The 23,764-nt window shown below is 40.4% G+C and overlaps 2 protein-coding genes across 6 annotated transcripts in view; one reads left to right on the plus strand and one right to left on the minus strand.

The window, feature by feature from the left end:
- CCSER1 (coiled-coil serine rich protein 1) overlaps positions 1-19,083 on the minus strand; it is a 1,085,521-nt gene extending 1,066,438 nt beyond the window's left edge. For all 5 annotated transcript variants that reach the window (XM_084787310.1, XM_084787312.1, XM_084787314.1 and 2 more), the window contains exon 1: positions 18,857-19,083. The gene's annotated coding sequence lies outside the window, so the exon portion shown is untranslated. The remainder of the gene's footprint in view (positions 1-18,856) is intronic.
- LOC311599634 (uncharacterized protein) lies at positions 18,690-22,403 on the plus strand (the record flags this gene model as incomplete). The annotated part of the gene is made up of 2 exons (XM_084785657.1): positions 18,690-19,482; positions 22,384-22,403. One exon carries the CDS (start codon positions 18,690-18,692, stop codon positions 19,338-19,340), a length of 651 nt encoding a protein of 216 aa, XP_084641783.1. The 3' UTR covers positions 19,341-19,482; positions 22,384-22,403.
- Positions 22,404-23,764: the final 1,361 nt, after the last annotated feature.

Genomic DNA, 23,764 nt, shown 5'->3' on the forward strand with positions numbered 1-23,764 from the left:
TCAACATCTCACATGCACTGTGACACACGTGATCATCAACACAGATGCAAACACAAAAAGTAAATGACGTAACAAAAAATTAAAAGAAGCAAAAATTATCTAAAGCAAGTTTCATACTGTAGTTCACTGTAATCAATTTATTTCCCAGTATTGTCACATTGAGGCCAAAAACAATATGTTTGTTTCTAATTTCATATAGTGACTTTCCTTCTTTCAAAGATAGACACTTTTTAAAGAATAATTGAATTCTGGAACTGACTAAAAGGACCTTCATAGTAGTTCAACAAGGGCAATTGACAAGCTGCCTCCAACATGAAAGCCATAATAAATTCTAGACTTCTCAATGAAGCCAGTGGACACACTGGCATATAGTCTAACCACATTGATTTTTAAAGGACAATCAAATGGCTTGCCTCAACAACTACAAAAGCAAAGTACATAAATGTTCCTTGTAAATGCAAATCAAAACAACTCTGAGATTCCATCTTACACACATCAGAATGGCTAAGATCAAAAATTCAAGTGACATCACATGCTGGCGAGGATGTGGAGAGAGAGGAACGCTCATTCATTGCTGATGGGAATGCAAACTAGTACAGCCACTTTGGAAATCTATCTGGTGCTATATCAGGAAACTGGGAATAGGGCTTCCTCAAGACTCAGCTATTCCACTCCTTGGAATATACCCAGAAGATGCTCCAGCACACAACAAGAAAATTTGCTCAACCATGTTCATAGCAGCCTTATTCATAATAGCCAGAACATGGAAACAGCCTAAGTGTCCCTCAGTAGAAGAATGGAGTAAGAAACTGTGGTACATATACACTATGGAATACTACTCAGCTATTAAAAACAAGGAATTCCTGAAATTTGTGGACAAATGGGTTGAACTAGAAATGATCATAATTAGTAAGCTAACTCAGAAGTAGAAAGAGTCAAATGGTATATATTCACTTATATCTGTATATTAGCCCAAGGGATATGTCCCATGAAAGTCTTCACTTGCCAGGAAAGTGGGTCAGAGGGGAGGACATCCTATTGGGACTCTAGGTGAGAGAAGCATGAGAGAATGGGGAAATAGAAGGATCCAGAGGATCCTAGAAACTTACAAGAAGAACATTATGATGGGCAGATCTGGGCCCAGGGGTCCTGCTCAAACTATGGCACCAGCCAAGGATAACACGTGCAGTAAACTTCAAACCCCTACACAGATCTAGCCAATAGACAGGACATTATCCACAACTGAGCAGAAAATGGGGTCTGACTTTCACATGATCTCTGGTGCCCCATATTTGACCACGACTCCTGGATGGGGAGGCCTGGTGGCACTCAGAGGAAGGATAGCAGGCCACCAAGAAAAGACTTGATACCCTGTGAGCATATACAGGGGGAGAAAGTCCCCTTCAGTCACAGTCATAGGGGAGGGGAATAAGGGGAAATGGGAGGGAGGGAGGAATGGGAGGATACAAGAGATGGGATAACAATTGAGATGTAATATGAATAAACTAATAAAATATATTTTAAAAAGAAATATTCCTTGTGAAAATGTTGGTTATTTTCCATGTTTGTTAGTGATGTGGTTGAGAGCAGGACACTGGGTTCTATTATATGGACTGCCCCCTACTCTAATGTGGGACCCTGGGCTATTTCCTAAACATATTACTTTTAATATCTTAACCTACAAAATTAGGGAAACACCATCAGGTCACAAATAGGATCCAATGACTCAGCATGCCCACCACTGTCAGGGCTGCATATGGTCAATACTAAGTCACATCAGTTGGGACCATTACATGCAATTTTATTTTATCATTGTGGTTCTGAAAAACAGAAGCCATAGGAGTATGGACATGGTTCAAAAAAAGTTGAAATACCTTCACTCTCTAAAATGGATCTCGTCAATCGCATTTTCATTAATAAAGCTGTGATCTGCTTGTAGAAGAAAGCATTAGAAGAATAATCAAAACATAAAATCAAAATACTGATCAACTCTGAAAAATATTGGAGATGTTCTTCAGTACCAACTGCCCATGCAAGTTGTAACTTTCGTGTAAAGACCTAACAAGCACATCTAACTCCTTACTATATAAATTTGCTTTCATTTTAAACAAATTACAGAGAGCTGTGTGGTCAACAGCACAGGTAAGTAGGCCTCTGGGCTCCTCTCACCCTAAGGCCTCCTTTTTCAATGACATCCGCAGGAACTATGCACTATGATAGCCAGGTTTCCCTCAAAACCAGTATTCTCTGCCTGACCTGGTTTTAACGGAGTTGTCAACCATAATTGACAAATATTCAAATACATTATTTTTCTCACTGAATATTTTCAAGAACATATTACTAGGGTGAAAGCTGGAGGGAGGGAGGAACAAGAGGGTACAAGGGATGGGAGAACAATTGAGAAGTAACCTGAATAAATTAATTTTAAAAAATTAAATTAAAAAAAGCACTGGATACCATAAAGGGAATCAGAAAGATCAAGATTTGCAAATGCTATTATTTTTGCATATGGAAACTATTAATTTCCCCACCTCCTAAAATGTGCCTATAAAATACTGTAACATGAACATTTCCTAGAATTTTAAACCAGTTACTTCCAACAATGATTTAGTGCAACTGTTGGTAATTTTGAGACCAAATTATTTTATATTTTGTAAAATTATAATTGAAAATAATCCTTAGAAGCCTATTAGCTGCTTGAACATTTGCAATATTGTTTTTATGTTTGTAAGTGCATACTTTAATGATCCACAAATAATTCATGGTTCATAAATGCCTATTTGTAATGGAACACTTTATTTGATATAATAAGTAGTTATAGTAGACAGACTAAAATAATTACTTATTTTACTACACACACTGGCATAAGCTCTAAAAAACTGAATCACTTCATAAAAATAGAGATCAAAAGTGACTCAGAGAATATGAGATTAGGAAAGGCGATTGGGAAAATCACTTACACACAGAAAACATTTCTGTCTTCAAGTTTTAAAAAATATACAGTAACAAATGAATAAATTACTGAATAAATGAATCAAACAACTAAACAAATAAATAAAATAACCAAAGCACTAGTAGAAACCCGAAGACAAAGGAAACATTATAGCTTAATTGATTTATTATTGAGGTCATAAAGATGAATATTTAGTCCAATATGTTAATGGTTATTATAAGGACATAACCGTGTTATAAAAGGCCAATAATTTTGTGTTTTCAAGGACTAATAACAGCACCTTACTCTCACTGAACAAAAGTGAAATACATCATGACACAACTGATGCAGTGCCTGTCCCCTTTACATAAAGGAAACCAAGTCATCTTTATATTTCTAGCAACCTTGTGAAAAGCCAGTTAATAGCTAGGGATAATAGCCCAGGTGTTAAGTGCACTTGTTCTTGTAGAGGACCTAGATGCAGTTCCCAGCACCCAGGCGACAGCTAACTGTCATCTCCAACTCAGGTTCCAGGGGATGAGACACCCACTTCTGGCTTCTGATGTCACCAAGCACACATATGGTGCACATATATACACATACAGGGAAACATTCATATACATGAAAATAAATTAACATTTTTAAAATAAAAATGTAAATTATTATTCTATATACTATCAGTTTGCAGATACTTCCAAAAAAATCTATTGTTCCCTTCTTGTCCAGTGTCACAGGAGAAAAAAAAAAGGCATCTTAAGGCAAAACCCACAGTTCATGATAGCATAGTATGAGGTTTGTGGTCTTATATTAACATTTGTCACTAGTGACACTCTTTACCTATTTAAATGTAACTTTTCTTATATAATATTAAAATTGTATAGTTATCCTATGACAGAAAATTATATATTTTTTGTCTAATGGTCTAGAATGATGTCCTCCTCTGAGCTGATTCATATTAAATCTAGCAAAGGAGACTGGATTATTTTAGATATAGGTGGTAACAAAAAACTAGGATTCGCACTTCAGATGGCATTAATAAGGTAAACAAAAGCACATGTTTGTTAATTTTTTTATAGTTTCATATATGAAATTTTCCAAGCTATACATTTCTTATCAAAACTAACAGGCTGAAAAAAAAATGACAGTGAGCCTAAAATTGTGTAAACATATTACACAGTGGTGATAAATGTATGGGATCAGGCCTTATCACTTTTGGCTTTTGAAACTTTAGAGAATAACAGTTTGATTAAGAGAGTGCACAATAATTACACAACTGATCAAAATGTGCAGTTCCCAGCACCCAGGTAACAGCTAACCGTCACCTCCAACTCAGGTTCCAGAGGATCAGACACCCACATACACACATACACACACGCACAGAGAAAACAAAGTCAGAATAAGCAAAGACTTCATCCACAACATTTGAATAATAGTTTATCCAAAGAATAAACTTTTTCTTCAAAAATCCAGTTACCCTATCAAGAGTATGGACATCCCAAAGTTACTGCTTAGCCAATTAAGATATGAAGGCATTCAAGAAAGGTATGTACATACACAAAAGTAAAACTTAAGAAATAACCTAACAGAATTTCCATCCGAGTTCTGGAAGCAAAGGCCAGAAATGGAACAAATTATAAATAGTCTATATCTCTCAGTTTTAAGAAGCTATTATATAGAATACGCTTGAGATGCAGATGCACAATGCATATGAAAATGTGGTCTGATGAAAGTGATACAGGCAGAAAAAAAGATTAGTTATAGCTTGGTTGTTAGAAATAGATAAAAGAAAGGAAAATGAACTTAGCAATCCATTAATACAACTAAACTATGATTTATATGAACATAGGTGTATCATTTACAATGAATATTAATTCTAGTACCTGGAGTGCTTGCTTGGAAATGGGAATATAAACATGAGGGAAAAAAGTGAACATGCCTTCCATTATTAAAGAACTTATAATGGAAGAAAACAAAATATATTATATTATATTATATTACATTACATTACATTATATTATATTATGCCCACCAAAATTATAAATGTTCATCTCCTCCTTCCTGTGAGAGAAATGTGTGTGGTGCTCTTAAAGTACAGAACACTGTGATGAATGGTGTCTCAGTGCAGAGATGCAGTGTGAGAAGCAATTGGCTGCATGAGGCGGGGCTATGAGGACATACCAGCCACCGTGGGGAACATGCATTAAATCCACAGGTACTTCTAACTTGCAGGAAGCAGGCATGAAAGTCATGGGTGCTTAACTTGGGGCTCACGGTTCCAGAGGGTTAGCGTCCATGACCTTCATGGTAAGGAGCATGGGAGCTGACAGGCATGACACTGGGAAGGTAGCCGATAGCTTACATGTGATCCACAAATACAAAACAGAGAAAGAGAGAGCTAAGTGGGAAGAGAATGAGCTTTTAAAACCTCAGAGCCTACCCCTCATAACACACCTCCTCCATCAAGGTCAAAGCTCCTTAGCCTTTCTCAAACAGTTTCACCGCTGGGGACTAAGTGTTCAACATAGGAGCCTTTGGGAGTCAATTCTCATTTAACCACCACCCTGAGGTACTTCTGCCTGGGGGTGGGACAAGCTGGAAAGCCACAGGTACTTCTTACTTATCTCTTCTCCCCTTCAACCGAGCTGAGTAACAGAATTATCAACAACAATTTTGCCTAAGAGCTTCTGTATACTAAAGCGTAAGCCTCGCTCACTACGCATACAGCCAACATTAGCCATAGTTCAAAACTAAACCCTACATGTCCAAAGTAATGAGAAACAGTCTTAAAGGGATTATATCTTAAAGGGATTATAAGGCAAGGCTGGGGCTATTCAGGTCAAGGAAGACCATGTAATGAACACTTGTAAGGGCAAACCTGTGGGCCATCCACAGCAGTACACATAGTATTGCATCCCTCTGTGGCACTTGACTTGCCAGCATTGGTTAACTTTGCATCCTGCTGTAGCCATCCGGATGAAGCTACGATATAGTGCTTTGCTGAGGGGGAGTCACAGAGGAAACAGCCTTCATGTTTCACTAACATTTTCACTCACACAAATCCCTTATTTAATCTTTATGTACAAGATAATTCACATCACAGGAAAAAAAACACCTTTTAGCAGAACAGACTGTCCTCATCTGTCTGATGCCAACTATGGGGTGTCACAACCCAGTAGTGGCAATAAAAGCAGTTTCCCGGGTACACTGAAGCCACACGGGAAGGTTCATGGAATTGGACTAGTAATGACAGCTGAGATTTGTATAAACAAGAAGGATAGAATGCATATGCTACATGTGTGTGAGGTTGGCAGGCTACAAGATCTCACCAACGTGAAAGGCCTTGCTTGAATTAACAGTGTTATAGGCTTACAAAGGGCCTCAAAGGCCAGGCAGACAAGTCCATACCTCATAAGGAATTAGAAAGAAAATATAGACACAGGACATAAAAATGACCTTCAGAAATATCATTTTGTTACAGCAAAGATTTGTTTACTATACGCCACATGAAAAGCAAGACTATTAAAATAACATGGCAGAGCTTCTTAAAGTATAATGCATTGAGGAACTTTGCATAAGTAGAACCCAGAGCTATCCTTTCATATGCTAAAATAAACAGGCATAGCCAACATTGTGTGAATGAGTTTGACCTATATTGGTAAAGCATACCTTTCATAATCCAATTTCAGATATGAAGCAGCCTATGATGCTTAAAGCAATAAGGGTAACAGTTTATTAAATTAACATTGGGACAAAAAGTGTTTGGGTTTCCTTAGGTTGCATGTGGGGGAAAAAATGACTTCTAGCTGTCAAAGTTGAAACATGCACATCTTTACCCTTCAGATGTATTTACAATGCAGGCATCAATGTATTGCTCTCTCACTGAAGATAAAATCCCAGAAGATACTGCCTAATCCCTCTTCTTATGTGGTCTCATCCTGTTGTCTGTTGCACATGACATGCGCTTAATAAAAGGAAACACAAAATAGAAAAAGGAGCAAATATGTGGCTAAGCATTCCAGCAGCTGACCATGGCTAAAAATATCCCTAATCAAGTGAAAAGGCACATCCACAAACTTGTCTGTGAGCTAGAGAGGTCTCGGAGGCACACTTCCTTTGCCCTTTGTGGTGGTTACAGCTGTGCGTCAACTCTGCCCAACTACACTGTTTGGCTGTCAGGGCAGATGCATTAGTCATCCGCAGTCTTTTTGCTTCAGGCAAAGTAGGTCACTTTCAGTAAAGTGAGTGATTCTGATCAAAGGTCTCAGAGCAGAAGCAGAGGTTGTCTGGAGAATGAGGAACTCTGCTCCACACCAAAACACACAGATCCTGCGTGGGTTCCAAGTTGCCAGAGTTCTATTGACCATCCAGGCGAATCAGTTTCTTAAAATAGACCCCTCGATAGATTAAAAAGACAGATATATGATCCTGTTGTATGTGTTCGCTTGAAAACACTGGCTCATATACTCGTCCCATAAATTGGACTGAAAGTATCCGGAATCACTAGAGAAGGTGACGCAAGGCAGGAGTCAATGTAATAAATCACTGAGATTTGCCTGTGTAAGTCTGTACCTGCAACACATAGACCACCAAGATGGATCTAGGTTCAAATTATTTTCAAAGTATGTCAGTCTTGAAAACATTTGTACTGGGTTTTGATGTGTTTTCAGTGCATACTTTGCTGTGTCAAAGAACATAATCTAAGCAAGACCCCATCTTTCCAGGCACACACTTTAAGTCAGAGCAAATGCCCACTCTTCATCCCCAGAATCTTGACCTTTCTGTGTGCTCAGGATCCCCAGTGTTCCTATCACAACATTCTGTTTGCACAGCATAAATGATTCATGGGCTTGTTAAACGCTTCCCTTTCTCCTGGCACTTCTGCTAGAAACATCCCACGAAGGTGTGTGTATGTATGTACACTCAGTCTTGACACAGTTTTAAAAGATCTTTTCCTTCACATATGTCGGCGACTGTTTTTATGAGTGTTTCAGTCTTAGGATCATTACAAAATGGCACTTGAGACTTGAGACTATTAACCCATACAATTAATGGTAGTCATATATTTGCCATAAGTTCAGAATTTTAGCAAAGAATTCACTTGCTTTCCAAACTCGTGAGTTGATTTGGGATGATGACAAAATATTTCTGCTTTACTTTCTTTGTGCTTTAGAAGTCTTTTCCCTTATGCCTAATTTACTTTGAATTCACATTATTTATCATAGTTATACAAGTGGCTTCCCAAGGGAAGAAATTACTAAGAAATTCAGGGGTTTTTTTCCCCCTGCTTTATTATTGAAATCTTCCTGTTAACAATTCAAGAAAGAAGAGGAAGAATAAAAATAAGAATAACTTGAAAGGCGAAATAATAAGGTGGAAATACCCCCACGTAATGACTGCACAGTGGGGTGCTGTGTTTCAGGAGCTGGAAATACAGGAAACTCTAACCAAAAGGGAAACTCTTCCCAAACTATACTCTAGATAGTCCCGTAAAGATTCCTGGAAGCAAACACACACTCTGTAACAGAAGACAGAAGTGTGATAAAAGACAGTCAGCCTTGCATACCATCACCAACACGGACATTCCAAAAAAGTGAACCTGTGCAGAGAAACAGGAGATGCCACATTCCAGAAGATGGGAAGGTGGAATATGCTCTGTTTGCTTTAAGGAAGTAATTAAATGACTGTGCTTTGACCTCCATTTTCCAAATACGCCTACTTTGCTCTTACTTCTCACCCCTGCCAACTCTGAGCACACGCTGTACAGATGCCAGGTTCCTTTGTCCCTGTACTCTCCTTGAGAATTTTAGGTATGTCCGGTGAGTGACTTCCAAATTAGGAATAAGTTTTCAGTCTATAAAATAGCCAAGTAGAACAGCATTTAAAGAAACTAGAGGCTGAAATCAGGGCAGTTGCATGTATGCAAAGTAGTTCACATAAAATGAATGGATAGTTAAGTCATCGTTTTAATGTGTGTGGTTGTGGTATGTGTGTTCGTGTGTGTGTGTGTGTGTGTGTGTGTGTGTGTGTGTGTGTGTGTGTGTGTATGTGTGTGTGTCTGTGTATGTTCATATGCATGCAGTTTCAAGTGCACTTGTATGCCTGGGTATGTGAAGGCCAGAAGTTAACATTGGATGGCTTTTTCAGTTGTTTTCCACCTTTATTTTACTATTGACTGACTGAATAACTCATTAGTTGAACTGATTGGTTAGTTGGTTGACTGGTTGGCTGATGCTTGCTTGGTTGAGACAGGGTTTCACTGAAAGTGGGGCTAACTGATTTGAGATCTATCTAGGCTTGCTGGTCGCAGACTTCAGGGATCTTTCTCTTTTGATTCTTCGTGCTGCAATCCCAGGTGCATACAGCAGCTCCTGGCTTTTGTGTGGCTGCTATGGATCTGAACTCAGGTCCTCGTGTTATATAGCAAACACTTTAGTGACTGAGCCATCTCCCCAGGCCCCCAAATTCAAGTCACTCTTAGGCAGCAGTAAATTTATTCAACCAATTTCACTGAGAGTCTTCCCATCGCTGTTTTAGACCAGATGCAGATGGAAAAATAATAAAAACTAAATCCCTTGCCCTGACAGGGCATTTAGTACAAGCAAACAGTGAATTATAAAACTTCAAGTGGGGATTTAGTAGAGAGACATGGGCGGTTACTGGAACTCACATGCTCCTAACATGAGATTAAGATGCTGCCATGAGTTCACACTTGCAATCAACTTTGAAGGACCTGCTACAATAAACCAAGCAATGGAAAGCTAGCCACTTCAAGCAGGGATGCAGCAGCTAACACAATGGCTTCTAGAATTGGTATCATAAAAACAATGACATTTGCACATTGCAACAGAAGGCTTCAAAATGCAGGTACCCTGGAGAGGCCCAGAGGATCTCCTGTAATTCTCTGTCCTATAGTCCACTTAAAATTCTGTTGCTACTTTTTTTTTTTAAAAAATCTCTTCTCTTCTATTCATTTCTTGTATTACACTTAGATATTTTCTGTGTCATCACACCCTGGATTTGACTCTTCAGACATGTGGTGGCACCTCTCAGTTCCTATCTTTAGCGGAGAGCCAGGATCCTGTGGTCTTTATGTTATTAGTGTAGCAAGCCTTGCAGCTCATACTGTCCTCTCGCTGTAATGGTAAACCGTCAAGCAACTCCTGCTTTACACACCCTCTGATATATGGACATTTCAAAATTTGATTCTGTGCTGGGAAACGTGAGGTGCCACATTCCAGAAGCCCTTAGTAGTTAAAGGAAAACAGGTTTGTCCTGGTTTAAGGAAGTAACAAAGTGACTTTCCTTTGACCTCCACTCTCCCAGTCCATTCTTCCCACCCTGAGACACTCCATCCGAAACTACACTGCTGCTGACTGGGGAAGCTGTCTCTCCAATGCCACCATATTTACACACTGGGGCACAGTGTAAGAAATGCAACCCAGAGGGCTGGAGGGACAGCTCAGTTAGTAGAGTGCTTGCCTAGTGAGCACAAGACCTAAGTTCAAGCTCCAGGACCCACACTGAACAACACCAAGAAGAGCCAAGTGTGATGGTGCGCAATTATCACCTCAGTACTGGAGAGATGGAAGCAGGTGATGAGTGGTGACAACCTTCCTTGGCAAGTTCTAAGCCAGAGAGACACCCTGCCTACAAAAACGATGGTAGAACCTTGAGAACAATATTTAAGGTTGTCCTCTGGAATTCAGACACACGTACAAACACATACACAAACACAAAGAGAAGAGAAAAGAAAACAGCTCAAAGTCGTTTTTTAAATCTTAATATTGCTTAAAGCTTATATACTTCTAGTGTACAGATCTGTAATGCTTCCTTTAATGACTCAATTTAGTAATGTTTATTTTTTTAATTAATCGTGAATTAAAATGTAACTCATTATTCTATTTATTCTATATAACAAACATTTTAACTTTTGGGAAATTCATTCATTAGCAATTACTTTTAATATTCCTTAGTGTTTGTATATAATACAATATTTTACATTTTTAAATCAGATAAATATTATTGAGTTACTTGTGCAGTACATAATAATCCTTATTTAGGGGTGTGTGTGTGTTTGTGTGTGTGTGTGTGTGTGTGTGTGTGTGTGTGTATGTGTGTGTGTGTGTTTGAGCGCGCACGCACATATATTTGCACCACATTAAATGCTTATTGCCCACAGATAAGCAGAGTGTGCTGGATCATGTAGAACTGTATTATGGGTATGTGGCTGTGACATACGGGTGCTGAGAACCAAAGCCAGTCCTTTGCAAGAGTGGTAAGTGTTCATAACTGCTGAGCCATCTCTCCAGCCCAGCAATATTATTTTTTTTTAATTTAGAATCCATTTAGAATTCAAATTTAAAATTTAGTGTACAAACTTGTTGGCTTTGTTACCAGAAGTAAGCTACTCTAGACTGTCATTTCTAGGGTCCACTGAGTTTGGAGAGTGAGTGTTTTCTTCCTTTCCTCACCTGCTCCTGATACGAGGATACTTATTTCCTTGTTGTTTTTTCTTGATGTCTTTGAAAAGTGTTGCACTTAAGAAGGAATAATCACTGCCACATTTTGTATATCCGGACTTAATAATCTGGTAATAAGTATCTTCATGAAAATAAACAACACTCGAAGAAACAGCCATAAGAATAGTCTTCCAAATGAAAGATAGCGCAGAGAATTACGAGACAGCTTATTCCTGCCATTCTTGTTTGGTTTGATTTTACTTGAAATCTTTCTGTAAGTTTGTGTTACACTATTTGCCAGTACCGCCAAAACAAACAAAGCCACCCAACTACACAAACACGCAAACACTTAGACACAGCAATACAGACTCATCAACAGAGTCTCAGTACCTAACTAATTCCAACAAAGGGCTTACATCAAAGGACAGGTGCTCCGTGGCAACAAGCCATCTCCTATTGGGTTAATGAGGAAGGTTTGTTGCTGGCTTTCCCATGTTAAATCAGGGTAGTAGATCTAGCTTAAAACACTTCTTGAGCACAAAGAGGATACTAAGTTTCATCAGTGAAGAGTACCATAAAGGAAAGCAACACATCTGGAACCCACTTCTTTATGATGTTCTGTACATTCTAAACAGACCATATTCACAAAAGACGACGGATCTTGAATAAATGACTTCCTGGAAGCAGAGAGCCAGCAAATTCTAAAGAAGCCACTGCACATGTTGGTCTAGACATGTATTAGAGCATCACACTAGACACAGAAGAGCTTTAGCTTCACGAAGTGTGGATTAACTTGTTGGGCAATGATAAGTTACTGGCCAATACCCCCTTTTCAAGTCGTGCCATAGGAAAGTCACTCTCCTTGAAATTTACTCTACCTAAGGGACATTTCCAGATGTAGTTCAACAGTAAAAGACTCCGGTAAGGAAAGTTTATGTATAGCAAAATAAACCACTCCGGTTAATGCGATAAACTGGCAGTAAACTTTGCACTGTGGTCTGGAAAGCACTGTAGAAACCCAGCTATAAATACCTGCAAGAAGCCCAGCAAGTCTGGAACCTGGGGTATGGCAATGTGCCACAAGCAGCTGGCATCAAGAAGTCCTGCGGTGACTACTAGAATGAGGCGTACCTCAAGGGGCCGGAGATGCACAGAAAGTCAGGAAGCAGGCTCTACTTTCAGCAGTGCGCTGGCAGACAAAAAGTCTCAGGAAATGACGTCAAAAGAGACCCAGGCTTTATGGATATATCAGAGATAGCTGAAAGGAGAGCTTGCTTCAATGATAGGATGTGGAGACCAAGTAATTTACTGAGACGCAGAGAAAATAATTAAGGGACGAATGAATTTCAGTATAAGAAAGAAATCAAATGTTAGATATCAAAGGTTTTTTTATTATAACACCCCAGAATGCTGGGCTGGAAAGCAGTTATATTTCCTACTACATAAGAGAAATGCCCCTCAGTCAGGGCTGGGCTGAGGCACAAGTTATGAATTAAACAATCCTGGTAATAGAAAACAGACTTTGACAAATGTTACAAAATAGGCTCAAGAGAAATATCCAGTTAAGCAACCAACTGTTTTTTTTTTTCCCTCTTTGAGATTTTATTAATCTAAATTTACTCACTGACTTAAACATAAACGATATGCATGTTTTCAGTGAGTCTACTAAAAGGTTTCAGGATAGCCAAGTTCAACACTGCTCCCAGAGTTCTACCCTATCCACCTTCAAGTGTATTTTCCACTACACACACATTGTTGTTGATTAACTCATCATTTAAATAGATGAACAGTCAGATAAAAGTTAAAACAAACTACACGTCCTCCTTTGCATGAGGCAAGAACATGATTCATAACCGCATCTGAAGTCAGCTTTTCTTGACCGAGTCACTCAAAGCATTGTGTAAAACTTTGTAGAAGATAAGCTACACTTCCCCCAAAATAAAATAGAGTGTATGGTTGAACAGTGTATGCAAAAATGCACTCAACTCTCAAAACTATATGTGTCATAGCTTGCATCTTCGATAACAAATTCAAACTCACAGTAGAGAGAGTGAGACAATTGATAGGGAATGGTACGGAAGGTTTACATGGGTGAAGAAGAACAATGGGATGATGGGAATATCAGTCTCGCACATCCTCTGTCACATCTTCTACCTGACAAGGAATCAAGAGCAGCAGCATTGGAGATGTGGAAACAAGATGAGTATACACTGATCATACTGTGCCCAGTCAATCAGACACCAAAAGAAAAATCACTCCTGGGCAGTGAGACAGCTCAGAAGGTAAAGTCGTGAGGAAGGAGAAAACTGTTTCCCAGGCTTCTCTTGCCTCTACACAAGTGCATACATTATTAATTGATATAATAGTTTAAAGTATACATAAACCTATTACATACATATAATTTTTAAAGAAAGGAACAGAATATATGCTCTTTCAAAACTTTCTCTGGGTGCTAATTAATATCTTTGCATTGTGGAATGAAAACCTCAGTCTGGTCTAGATAGTCTCATAGGCTATAGTGGAGAAACACAAACTTCCTCATCATTACTATTTGCATGAAATCAACTTTGCAATGTTAGGGGAAATATATGACATAAGATATAAATTGCTTATCACATAGAAGTATCCAGCTCATCATAAATATAATTATTGCTGATAAAATTATACCTCACTGTTTTCACAATATAAGAGAGAAGTGCCTGTATTTACCAAAGTTCCAGAGACTCCATCATTTTTAAATCTTTATTAGAATGGATTTCTTTGGAGGAAGAAGTCATTGGCATGAGAGTATAGGCCCTGGATTATTCCTTTTAAACATGTATTTACTTTATTGTATGTGTGCCCCAGTGTATGTATGTGTACTGCATGCATGCAGAAATCTGCAGAGGTCAGAAGACTGTGTTAAATACCCTGGAATGGAAGTTATGAGATACACTGTGGATGCTGGGAACCAGACCCAAGTCCTCTATATGAGGAGCAAGCGCTTTTAACCCCTCAGCCACCTCACTAGCCACTAGGCATCCAGTTATTCATTAATTCATTTAGTCAGCCAGTGTTTACTGAATATCTATGAGCTAGGCATTAGTAATTTCTGGTAATTCAATACTGAGCCAATTCCAAAATACAGGTACAATTAAAAACTGTAGTATATGACACACAATAGAAGACCCCAGAACTAAGACAATGAATAACATAACAAAGGAAACCAGGAGAAGTGACATCTGAATACCTGAGTTAGAGAAGGAGGGAAAAGGACAGCAGAGGAAGGTCAGGGATTGCCCTAAATGAGATACAGGAAGTAAACACACGGACACAGGGATGTGACTCAGGAAAGATGTGTAGATTTTTATCTGAAGTCACTGCCGGTGAAAGGCTTTGGGACTGCTCCATGTGTGTGATTTTGTGGTTATGTTCCTAAAATAAATAACCAGTCTAGTTCTGTAAAACATTCAAAGTTATGAATGTAATATAAACAATCTAAGACCTAAAGCCATATTCAGAGTTCTAACTAATTTGGCCCAAGAGCTTCATTTTTCAATGACAAAGAATAAATATCTTAACGGTTTTTAATATCATATAGATGGTATTTGCAAACCTAAATGCCCACTATTATTTTCCCTTTTAATGTATTACACAGGGAGACAGTTAAAATGAAAAGCAAACAAGAATATTTTGTAGTTTCCTGGAGCTGCAAATGGCCAGTTTTACATATTCATAATTACCTTTAGCTCCAAAATGAAGCCAGTTTCCTCCACTAATGTTTTCACTCAGCCTCTCCTCGTTCCCACCGCTTCTTCCACCCCATATTTCATTATTTATTGTTAACTGACACTCCTGCATAGTGAAGATCATATTGCTGATAGAAGCTCATGCCCTTTATATAAAGCTAGTAGGTTTTGTCAATACCCAACAGGGAAATCATGCAGAAGCTGTCGGTCTTATAGTAGCTAAAGATACATTATCAAAATGATACACCTGCGACCTCTAATCCAAAACCAAACTGCAAAGAGACCAACTGACAGCGAGACAGGCTGATCTGTGCCTGGCTGTGCTGGAAATAACCCCATCACACATGAATATGAAGTCTGACTTATTAGGCTTTCTCTCTGTGGTGACTTACCCATGCACTATTAACAACATATAGATACATGAAAATCTTTTAATTTAATTAATCTGAAGGTAATTCCATTTGGTTATTAAAGGTTATATGTAGTGTTTGTACAGCTTCTTTACTGTCACTGCAGTATACGTCTGTGCTGTCATGTTGAATAGATAGGCTCAATGCTAACTCTACTGTTTTCCTTCATGTGTGTAAAATGAAGAAATGCATTTTAAACATTCAGTGTTTCTCTAAAAACTCTCACTCACTTTAAATGTAGCCATTACATATAGGCTGCATATTTTTTTTTAAAAAGTCATAATTTATTTTGTATCAAAGCACAAATTACATTGTACATGCATGTGTGTGTGCACACACACACACATGTTTAGAGTACAGATAGGTCATGCTACTATTATTAATACAGTTTCGTGTGCCAGGAACTAGCATAAGGATCTTTAAAAGGGCTGCTACTACTATTCTGAAAACTTCCCCACAGGCACAGTATCATTGCACTTTATTGATGGCAAGTGGTGATGTGAGGGTAGCCAAAGTGTCATTTGGATACATGTAAGAACTTGAGATAAAATCTAATCTTCCCATCAAATCTACCAACATGCAAATGAAAATGAGAGTGGGTCCGTTGTTTAGTGGATATGCATTTACAGGCCAATAAAGACGTCTACATTCTGTCCGTGTGTATCAGCACTGCTCTCTTACACCTTATCAGACCTCTTTAGGGGGAGGAGGCCCAAGAATGGCTCCGTGAAGAAGTACTTATCACCCCCACATAAAGAGATGGGGTGCTGCTTCCAAATCTAGTGATTTAATGTGATGTGGAGAGAATTAAATACTGTAAGTACTATTTCCCTACAAGTACTTCTACTACTGTGGAAGTCCAAGGATAACCTGCTTATTAAAAGACACACAGATTTATCCTCTCAAGTAGAGAAATACTGACCATAAGCTGCCAGAAGAATCGTCACGAAACCTTTTGATGTTAACAAGCCCAACTGATCCAATATTTACAATATCTACATCTATTTCAAAGCAAAGTTCTCTTTGCTGTCTTTACCGTTCTCTACTCCAGGAGGTTTGCATCGTAGACCTTGTAGACCTTGCCATCCACAGCTAACTAATCCTAATACCCCTTTAATACAATGACAGAGTACACTGGACCTACCCATGGAAGCCTTTTCAGACAAAATCCAGCATGAAATGCTACTGTCATCCTCCGAACCCCCAAGTTCTTCGTGAGACCTGTATTCTCATGCTGTTGTGGGCTATCAACTCTGTGCTTAAATATGCACATCAGACGCTTTCAAATTGCCCATGCTCTATGCCGAAGGGTAGGATGATGTCTCCAAGGAAAACCCTGTGTGTCTCAAAACTGTCTAGACCACCCACTGCTCAAGACAGGCCTTTTATATGAATATTATAATGAGTAATAAAGTACAGTAAGAAGACAAATAACTAACTATAAGGTCATAAATGTTTCATTTTCTACTTCAGGCATTTGATTTCAACTAACAGTAATAGAATAGCTTTAAAATAAGAAACAGTCACTAACTCCAAAGACATTGAAAATATTCCATAAGCATGACTTCTAGTGTCACAGTAATGGAATTACATCTATGTCCCAACAGACCCAAGGGTGCCCCTGTGTAATACAGCCTGGCTAGGATGTGGTGTGGTCAGAGTCGACTGACATCAAGAACCCCAGCACTGCAATCCTCCTTAAATTAATATATATATATATATATATATATATTCTATCATTCTATCTATCGATCAATAGAAGGACAGGTAGATACAGACATAATGATGTATATTGATATATATCAAATGTAAATCCTTAACTCTGTTCAAATAAACAGGGGTGTTAGGGAAGGCTGCTCACACTGGGACTCACCCACACAAACTTTAAAAAAAAAAAAAAACACAACAGTTCCGATCAGTCTCTTTAATTAAACCAGGTGAAGACAAATCACTCTGACATTAGGTGGACTGCTTTCTATTTTGTGTACCTAGTGAAGGTGTGACTGTAATATGGAATTTCAATCTGGTTTTTTAAAATCATTATATATAGTAGTCTTAAGAAGAATGCAGCTTACATGTGCTCCACTATCACAGTCCAGTCAGCCGTACTAAACATAGGTTGCTACTTCAAAGGACATAATAAATTCGCTAGGGTACACTGATAGGCACTGTCCCAACTCACATCTAAGCTTCAAATTATGACCCTGTCGTTGCCACCTGTTTAAACCAAATACAAAGAGAAACCAAAACAAATTATTCTATAGCCTAGATGAAGAGTCCCCCAGTAACTAGATTTTTAAAGAGTTGGTTGTAATGAACATAAACTCACTCCTCCTGGGGCTTTTAGTAACATCTCTTCCTGCAAAATAGGTGAACATTCTTTGAACAGCCCTTATGGGAAGGGAAGAATGGAGGGTGGTTATGGGATGCATTTCAGGAGCAAAGTGCTCAACTGCGATCTCTGCACCAATGAAAGCTGCTGAAAGCAAGCATGTTTTCAATCTTGTGGTTTGGGTGGCTTCTGACAAGGTAAGAGGAGCAGGCAACTGAGACACAGACACACCAGAGGAGTAATCCATGACCTCCAAGGAGCACTTCTACCTGTACAGACCGGAGTGGATTCCAGACTTCCTTCTTTCGTTTTACATAGCAAGTTCCACAAGAAGGTGGGAAAAAAAAAAAAAAAACAGAATTGCTTCTAGTTACTGGCAGGAGAAGCTCAGCATACACAGAAGGGAACCCCACAACTCTGCCATAAATAGCCTTTCTTCTCACTCGGGATACTAGCCCCTTTGCATCAGCAAGGCGCAGCCTCCTAGCAGAAGCGCCATTCACAAATCCCTCAGTTGTCCCTCCGCGCACGCTCTCTAGGCACTGGCACTGTGTGCGGGAGTCCCTAAGAAGCTAGCCAAAAGGTGAGGGGCCTGGCAGCCACCTGCTGTCAGCGCGGGGCTCACTTTCCGCCCCGGTGACCCGGCCCGAGAACACACGCTGGAGCCCCACACGCTCGCACTCCGCGAGCCCCCGGTGCGCCACAAAGCAATCTGTCCACTCTGCGTGGCGGGCTCCGGAGGCAGGGGCGAGCCGCGGTCGGCGCGCGACGTCGGGCTCCCGCCTGCCCCACCGCAGCGTCCCCGCCCCAGTCCCCCAGCTGGAGTCCATGCCAACTCTGCGACGGGAGACCCCCAGGGTTGCAGGGGGCCGGGACGCCGCTCAGTGCCCACGCCCGCCCGGCGAGTCCTCCACAGGGCCCGCGGCCGAGCCGGGGCGAGTCACCTGCCCGCGCTCAGCTGGGGCCCACGCGAGCCGGGCGCACCGAGACGCTACCTGGAGCTTCGGGCTGGTCCCGACGCGGCGTCCACTCCGGGTCGGCGGACGTCTTCAGCACTCCTCCCGCCGCTCCCGCCTGCGCCACCGTAGCTGCTCCGCAAGAGCTTCGCAGTCAGTCATGATGTGCGAGAAAGGGAGCGAGCGGGCGGGGCGCGCGACAGCCGCGGGTGGGCGGCGGTGTGCGCAGCGGGGCCGCGGGGCGGCTGCAGCGAGCGCCTCCCGGGCAGGCCGCGCTCCCGGCGGCAGGAGGCGGCGCCGCGGCCTCCGAGCGGGTGACAGTGTCGGGCCGGGCGGGGGCAGCCCGAGGGCGGCGCTGGCCAACCGCGTCGCTGGCTTCCGCGCACGCAGCCTGGCGCGGCGACACGCGCACACCCGCGGCCGAATCGGGGGGAGGGAGCAGAGCCCGCCGAGCGCCGGATCCCCGGGTTCTGCGAGTGCCCAGGGCAGGTCGGGGTGCGCTGGGTGGGGTGGGGTGGGGTGAGGAGACACGCCGGAAGGCAGGGTTCTCTGAGAAGGGGATATTGTCTTTCACCTCGTAGAAATAGGGGCAATTGCAATGGTCTATGCTGGTTTCCCCGAATCACCCTCCCCACGATCGTCCTGACAACTCTGTAGCTAACAAGGTAACAAGGAGCCGGCCTCCTTTGCTTTAAACAGGTCACGCCTCCCAGTAACTGTTTGTGGCAGTCAATTGTAAGAACAGAAGCCCTAGGACTGGCTGGGAGTGGACTCCTCTTCCTACACATGCAGTCCTTGGTAGCATTCCAGAGTCAGTGACCGGCTTGACACCTTTTGACTGATGACCCCTTGACGAAATCCTGTCTCTTTAGAAATGAAAAGATTTCTGATGCATGGTGCAGTTGTTTACCTCGTTTATTTTCCGGTGATCCCATCTACCCTTGCACTGCATCATTTCCTTTAAGGTTGTACTGAGACCTGGGCGGTTTTCCATTCATTCTCTTCTTCATCTCCACTCTTAATATTTATGCCTATAGCAGACAGTGCCACACATGGAAACCATTTAACTCTCTCAAAAACATTTAACCCATTCTGCTCGAATATGGGACCATTCCGAGGTACATAATACACTACTAACGCCGTACAACTATCGGCACCTTTATAAGCTTCTGGCTCAATGGCTAAGTTCTTCGTGGTCTGGTGTACTACTTTATTTGGAAGCAGGCAGCGTGCGAAATTCAAATAACCTGCACTTCTTTCAAGTGCGAGTGCATATTTGTGCGCATGTTCTGTTTAGTCTGTCTGACTTCTGCAATGTGAATGTGGCTGTGGAGATAGGGGGAGGGTACAAGAAGTGTACCTTTTGAATGAATGTGAGTGTGATTGTTATATATTCTTCTATGAGAATAACTGCTATATATTTAATAGTATTCGTAGTAATGACAAAACTAGAAACTCATAGGGAAGGAAAGTGATTGCAAGGTTGATGCTGTATTTTTCTTCTTGTGAGGTTTATGCCAGTTGCATATTTAACATTTTTGTCAATGCATGTGCATGCATGTGTGTGTGCGTGTGCGTGTGCGTGTCTGCAGGTATGTGCGTTTCATGACATGCTTGTGAGTCCTCTCTGCCCACATTGTTGAAACATGGTTGTTGAAGCACTGCTGGGTACTTGGGCCAGAGCGAATGGAAGCTTCTAGGGATTCTCTGTGATGAGAGGCCCAGGACTATGCACGTATGCTACCAAACACGGAAGGTTCTGGGGATGCTGGCTCAGGTCCTTGCTTGCTTGCACAAGCAAGATTTCAGTCACTGAGCCCTCTCCCCAGCCCCAAGCCTTTTATATTTTACCTTTCTTAAGTTGATGTCGCCGTGCCCAGCTCTACCACATCTCATGCAACGAGTCGAGTCTACTGAGAACGGTTCAGGCATATCATCAAGACCCAACAAAGAAAGGACACAGCCAGGACTCTCAGTCCACTGTCCGCCCAAAACTACACCAGTCACAAATCTTACATATTTCCTCAGAGCTTTAGAATATTAGTAATAAACTGACCTAAAACCCCATGGTGTCCCACAGCCCTTTTCTCTTTACCATGTAAGAGAGCTTTAAAATGTGCTCACTTTTAGGAATAAGCAAGGACTTTAAAACTCCGAAAACCCTTGCAGTTTTAGATGGAAAGGTTAGGAATGTTTTCACTGCCATCTCCGGTAGAAGAAATCTGTGTTTGCTGAAAAGCAAAATTGTTATGGAACATTTATTTCTAAACGTTTTCAGCAGGTGAGTTACGACCTGTAAATAGACATTTTTAAAAGTTCTGTCCACTTTTGAAAGACAGTGCTTGATAGTATTGGGCAAGTTTGGACCATTTTATTGACTTGGCTCTGTTTATCTCATTATTATCAGTAGTAATTATTACTCTATGATGCATCCTTTGAAATTATACGAGATATTTCAAGAGCAGTTTGGTAACCACAGCTGACTACAGTTTTCACACTCACAAGTTGCATTCATAATTGGTGAGAGCCATGACAATCTGTCGGTGTCCTTTTGCATTAAGCCATTAAAGCCAACATTTTCTTATTTCATTAATTTTTCCCAGATAAAGAAATTCTAATTCATGTGCACTAGAAATATGTGTCCTAATACACACTTCTAAACAGTTGATTCATTTTCACTATTTTTTTATTTTTCTTGGGGAAAAAAAAAGTCTATGCTAGAAACCTCATTTATGAATTCTAATGGACACTTGAGAAGGTTAGTAAATGAATTATTCTCTTTTAAGATTGCTTCATCTTTCAAGTAGAATTTCTCTTTCAAACATGTTCAGTGCTATAATTTTTGTTGTGATAGAAAAACAGAAAGCTAATGACTCGTTCCAGTTTGTTCATTTTCATCTCATGTGTGCGTGCTGCTGTTGGGTTCCCAAGTGTATCTAACTGGCACGCTGAACGAAGACTTGGCATTGCGGTGTTTGATGAAAGCAGAAAAATTAGGTTGCCAATTACATATGTGCCCCTCATGTGCACTGCATTCCCATGACAGTGACAAGCCAAATTAGGAATACCTAAGTAGAGCCACTAAAACCTAGGAAAGATGATAGATATTTTTCTTTCTTTCAAATTGTATTAGTAGTCATAAAAATAATTTAGAACATGAATTATCTTTAACATATTTGCAAAGCAATGTAGCTGAAGACTTTGAAAAATGAATTGGTGATATAGATCAGTAGCCAAGTGCGTGCCACCTAGCGTGAGAACCTGAGATTGATCCGAAGCATCCACAATATTAATAATAATAGCCAGGGACAGGCAGCAGTGTGCACCTGTAATCTCAGGACTGGAGAGGTGAGACAAAGGGATCTTGGGTTTTGCTGACCAGCCTGTCTAGGGAAATCTTTGAGATCCAGATTCAATGAAGGACCCTGTCTCAAAAGATATGATGGAAAGCAAATGAGAGAGGCACCTGGCATTGACCTCTGGCCTCCACAGGCACACATACACACCCACATACACACCCATCCACAAAAGGAAAATAATTTTGCATCTCTTTTTCTCTTTCTCAGGTATTGTTCTCTATCATGACTATTATTCCATGAACGTTGCCTATGGATACCCGAGGAGAAGATTGGCAATTTATGCAAAGTAGGACTGGAGTAGAAATTGGCTCAAGACTTAAATGGGTGAAACATGAGATTGATTCATCTGCAGTTCTAGGTCCAGAGAGCATCAAAATTGTAATATTAAAGTGGAAACACTAATTGAGATAATTAGCCAGATAATAATGTACAGTAGACAAGAAAATTATTTTCTTAAGCATTGTAGTGGTAACTATTGCTTAGTAAATTGTCTGTCTCTGTGTTTGTGTGTGTGTGAGAGAGAGAGAGGCAGAGACAGAGAGGTGGGGGAGGAAAGGAAGGAGGGATGGGGGAAGAGAGAGAAGAGACAGGGTGGGGGATACTCAGTTGTTGGACAGCAGGATCTCTTCATCCAGAAAGCTGGACAGAACTCAGTTTACCAATTAAAACCCCTCATGAGTTGTCTTTGCTGTCCCTGACATCGACACCAAGAATTCATCCGGCAAGGGAACTGAGGAACAAGACTCTTCTGCCTGCCTAGCCTCCCATCAGCCAAATTACCCAGGATTTGAAATCTGAAAGCACTAATACTCTTTATATACCTCTATTTTGTTTTGTTTTCTTTTGTTCCCAGATAATATTTATCAGGTTATTTGAAAAATCTTTGCAAGTAGATTCCCTGTTAGAAACTGTTTTTTTTTATGTTATCTTCTTACATTTGTTTCTGATTTCTTTTGTCTGGTTGGTTGGTTGTTTGTTTTTAATCATTTTATTGCGTTTCTTTTTTAACATATACATTTATATTACTGCACATGAATAAGACAAACTATTCTCCTGATAACGTATTTAAGAAACTAAGTTCAAGATTCCTAGCCTCCACCCGATGTAATTACCGTGTTTTGAATAATTTAGTTTGTCTGATGGCAATATTAAAAAAATGTTAATGTTATCTATGTCCAACAGCCTGGCCTTTGTGTTTTGCTATTCTGCATTGTCCTAGCTCCTACATGATAATATGCATTCCATCCAAGCAGATAGTTCTTGACACACTGAAAGCATCATCTAAATCACCCGTAAGAACAGTATCTTGATAAAATTTGAAACTAACCTAAACATGTATATAGATATAATTATACCAGTAGCAAGAATAAAAGTGCAACGAGAACACATTTGTACTACTTAAATATATAATAGGCAAAAAAGCACTAATAAAATAGTCTAAGCCACATGAAACCAGTACTATGGGAAGCTGGGAACTGGCTTTACCATCTGTCAGCCTCTATACTGGCAACTTCACAGATGAGATTTCTTTTGAACAAAACATCACAGCAGGAGCTACAGACATGTGAATTGTAATTAAAATGTGAAA

This window comes from Acomys minous (genome assembly GCF_964271855.1).
Source record: "Acomys minous genome assembly, chromosome: 6".
In the NCBI taxonomy this organism is placed as follows: domain Eukaryota; kingdom Metazoa; phylum Chordata; class Mammalia; order Rodentia; family Muridae; genus Acomys; species Acomys minous.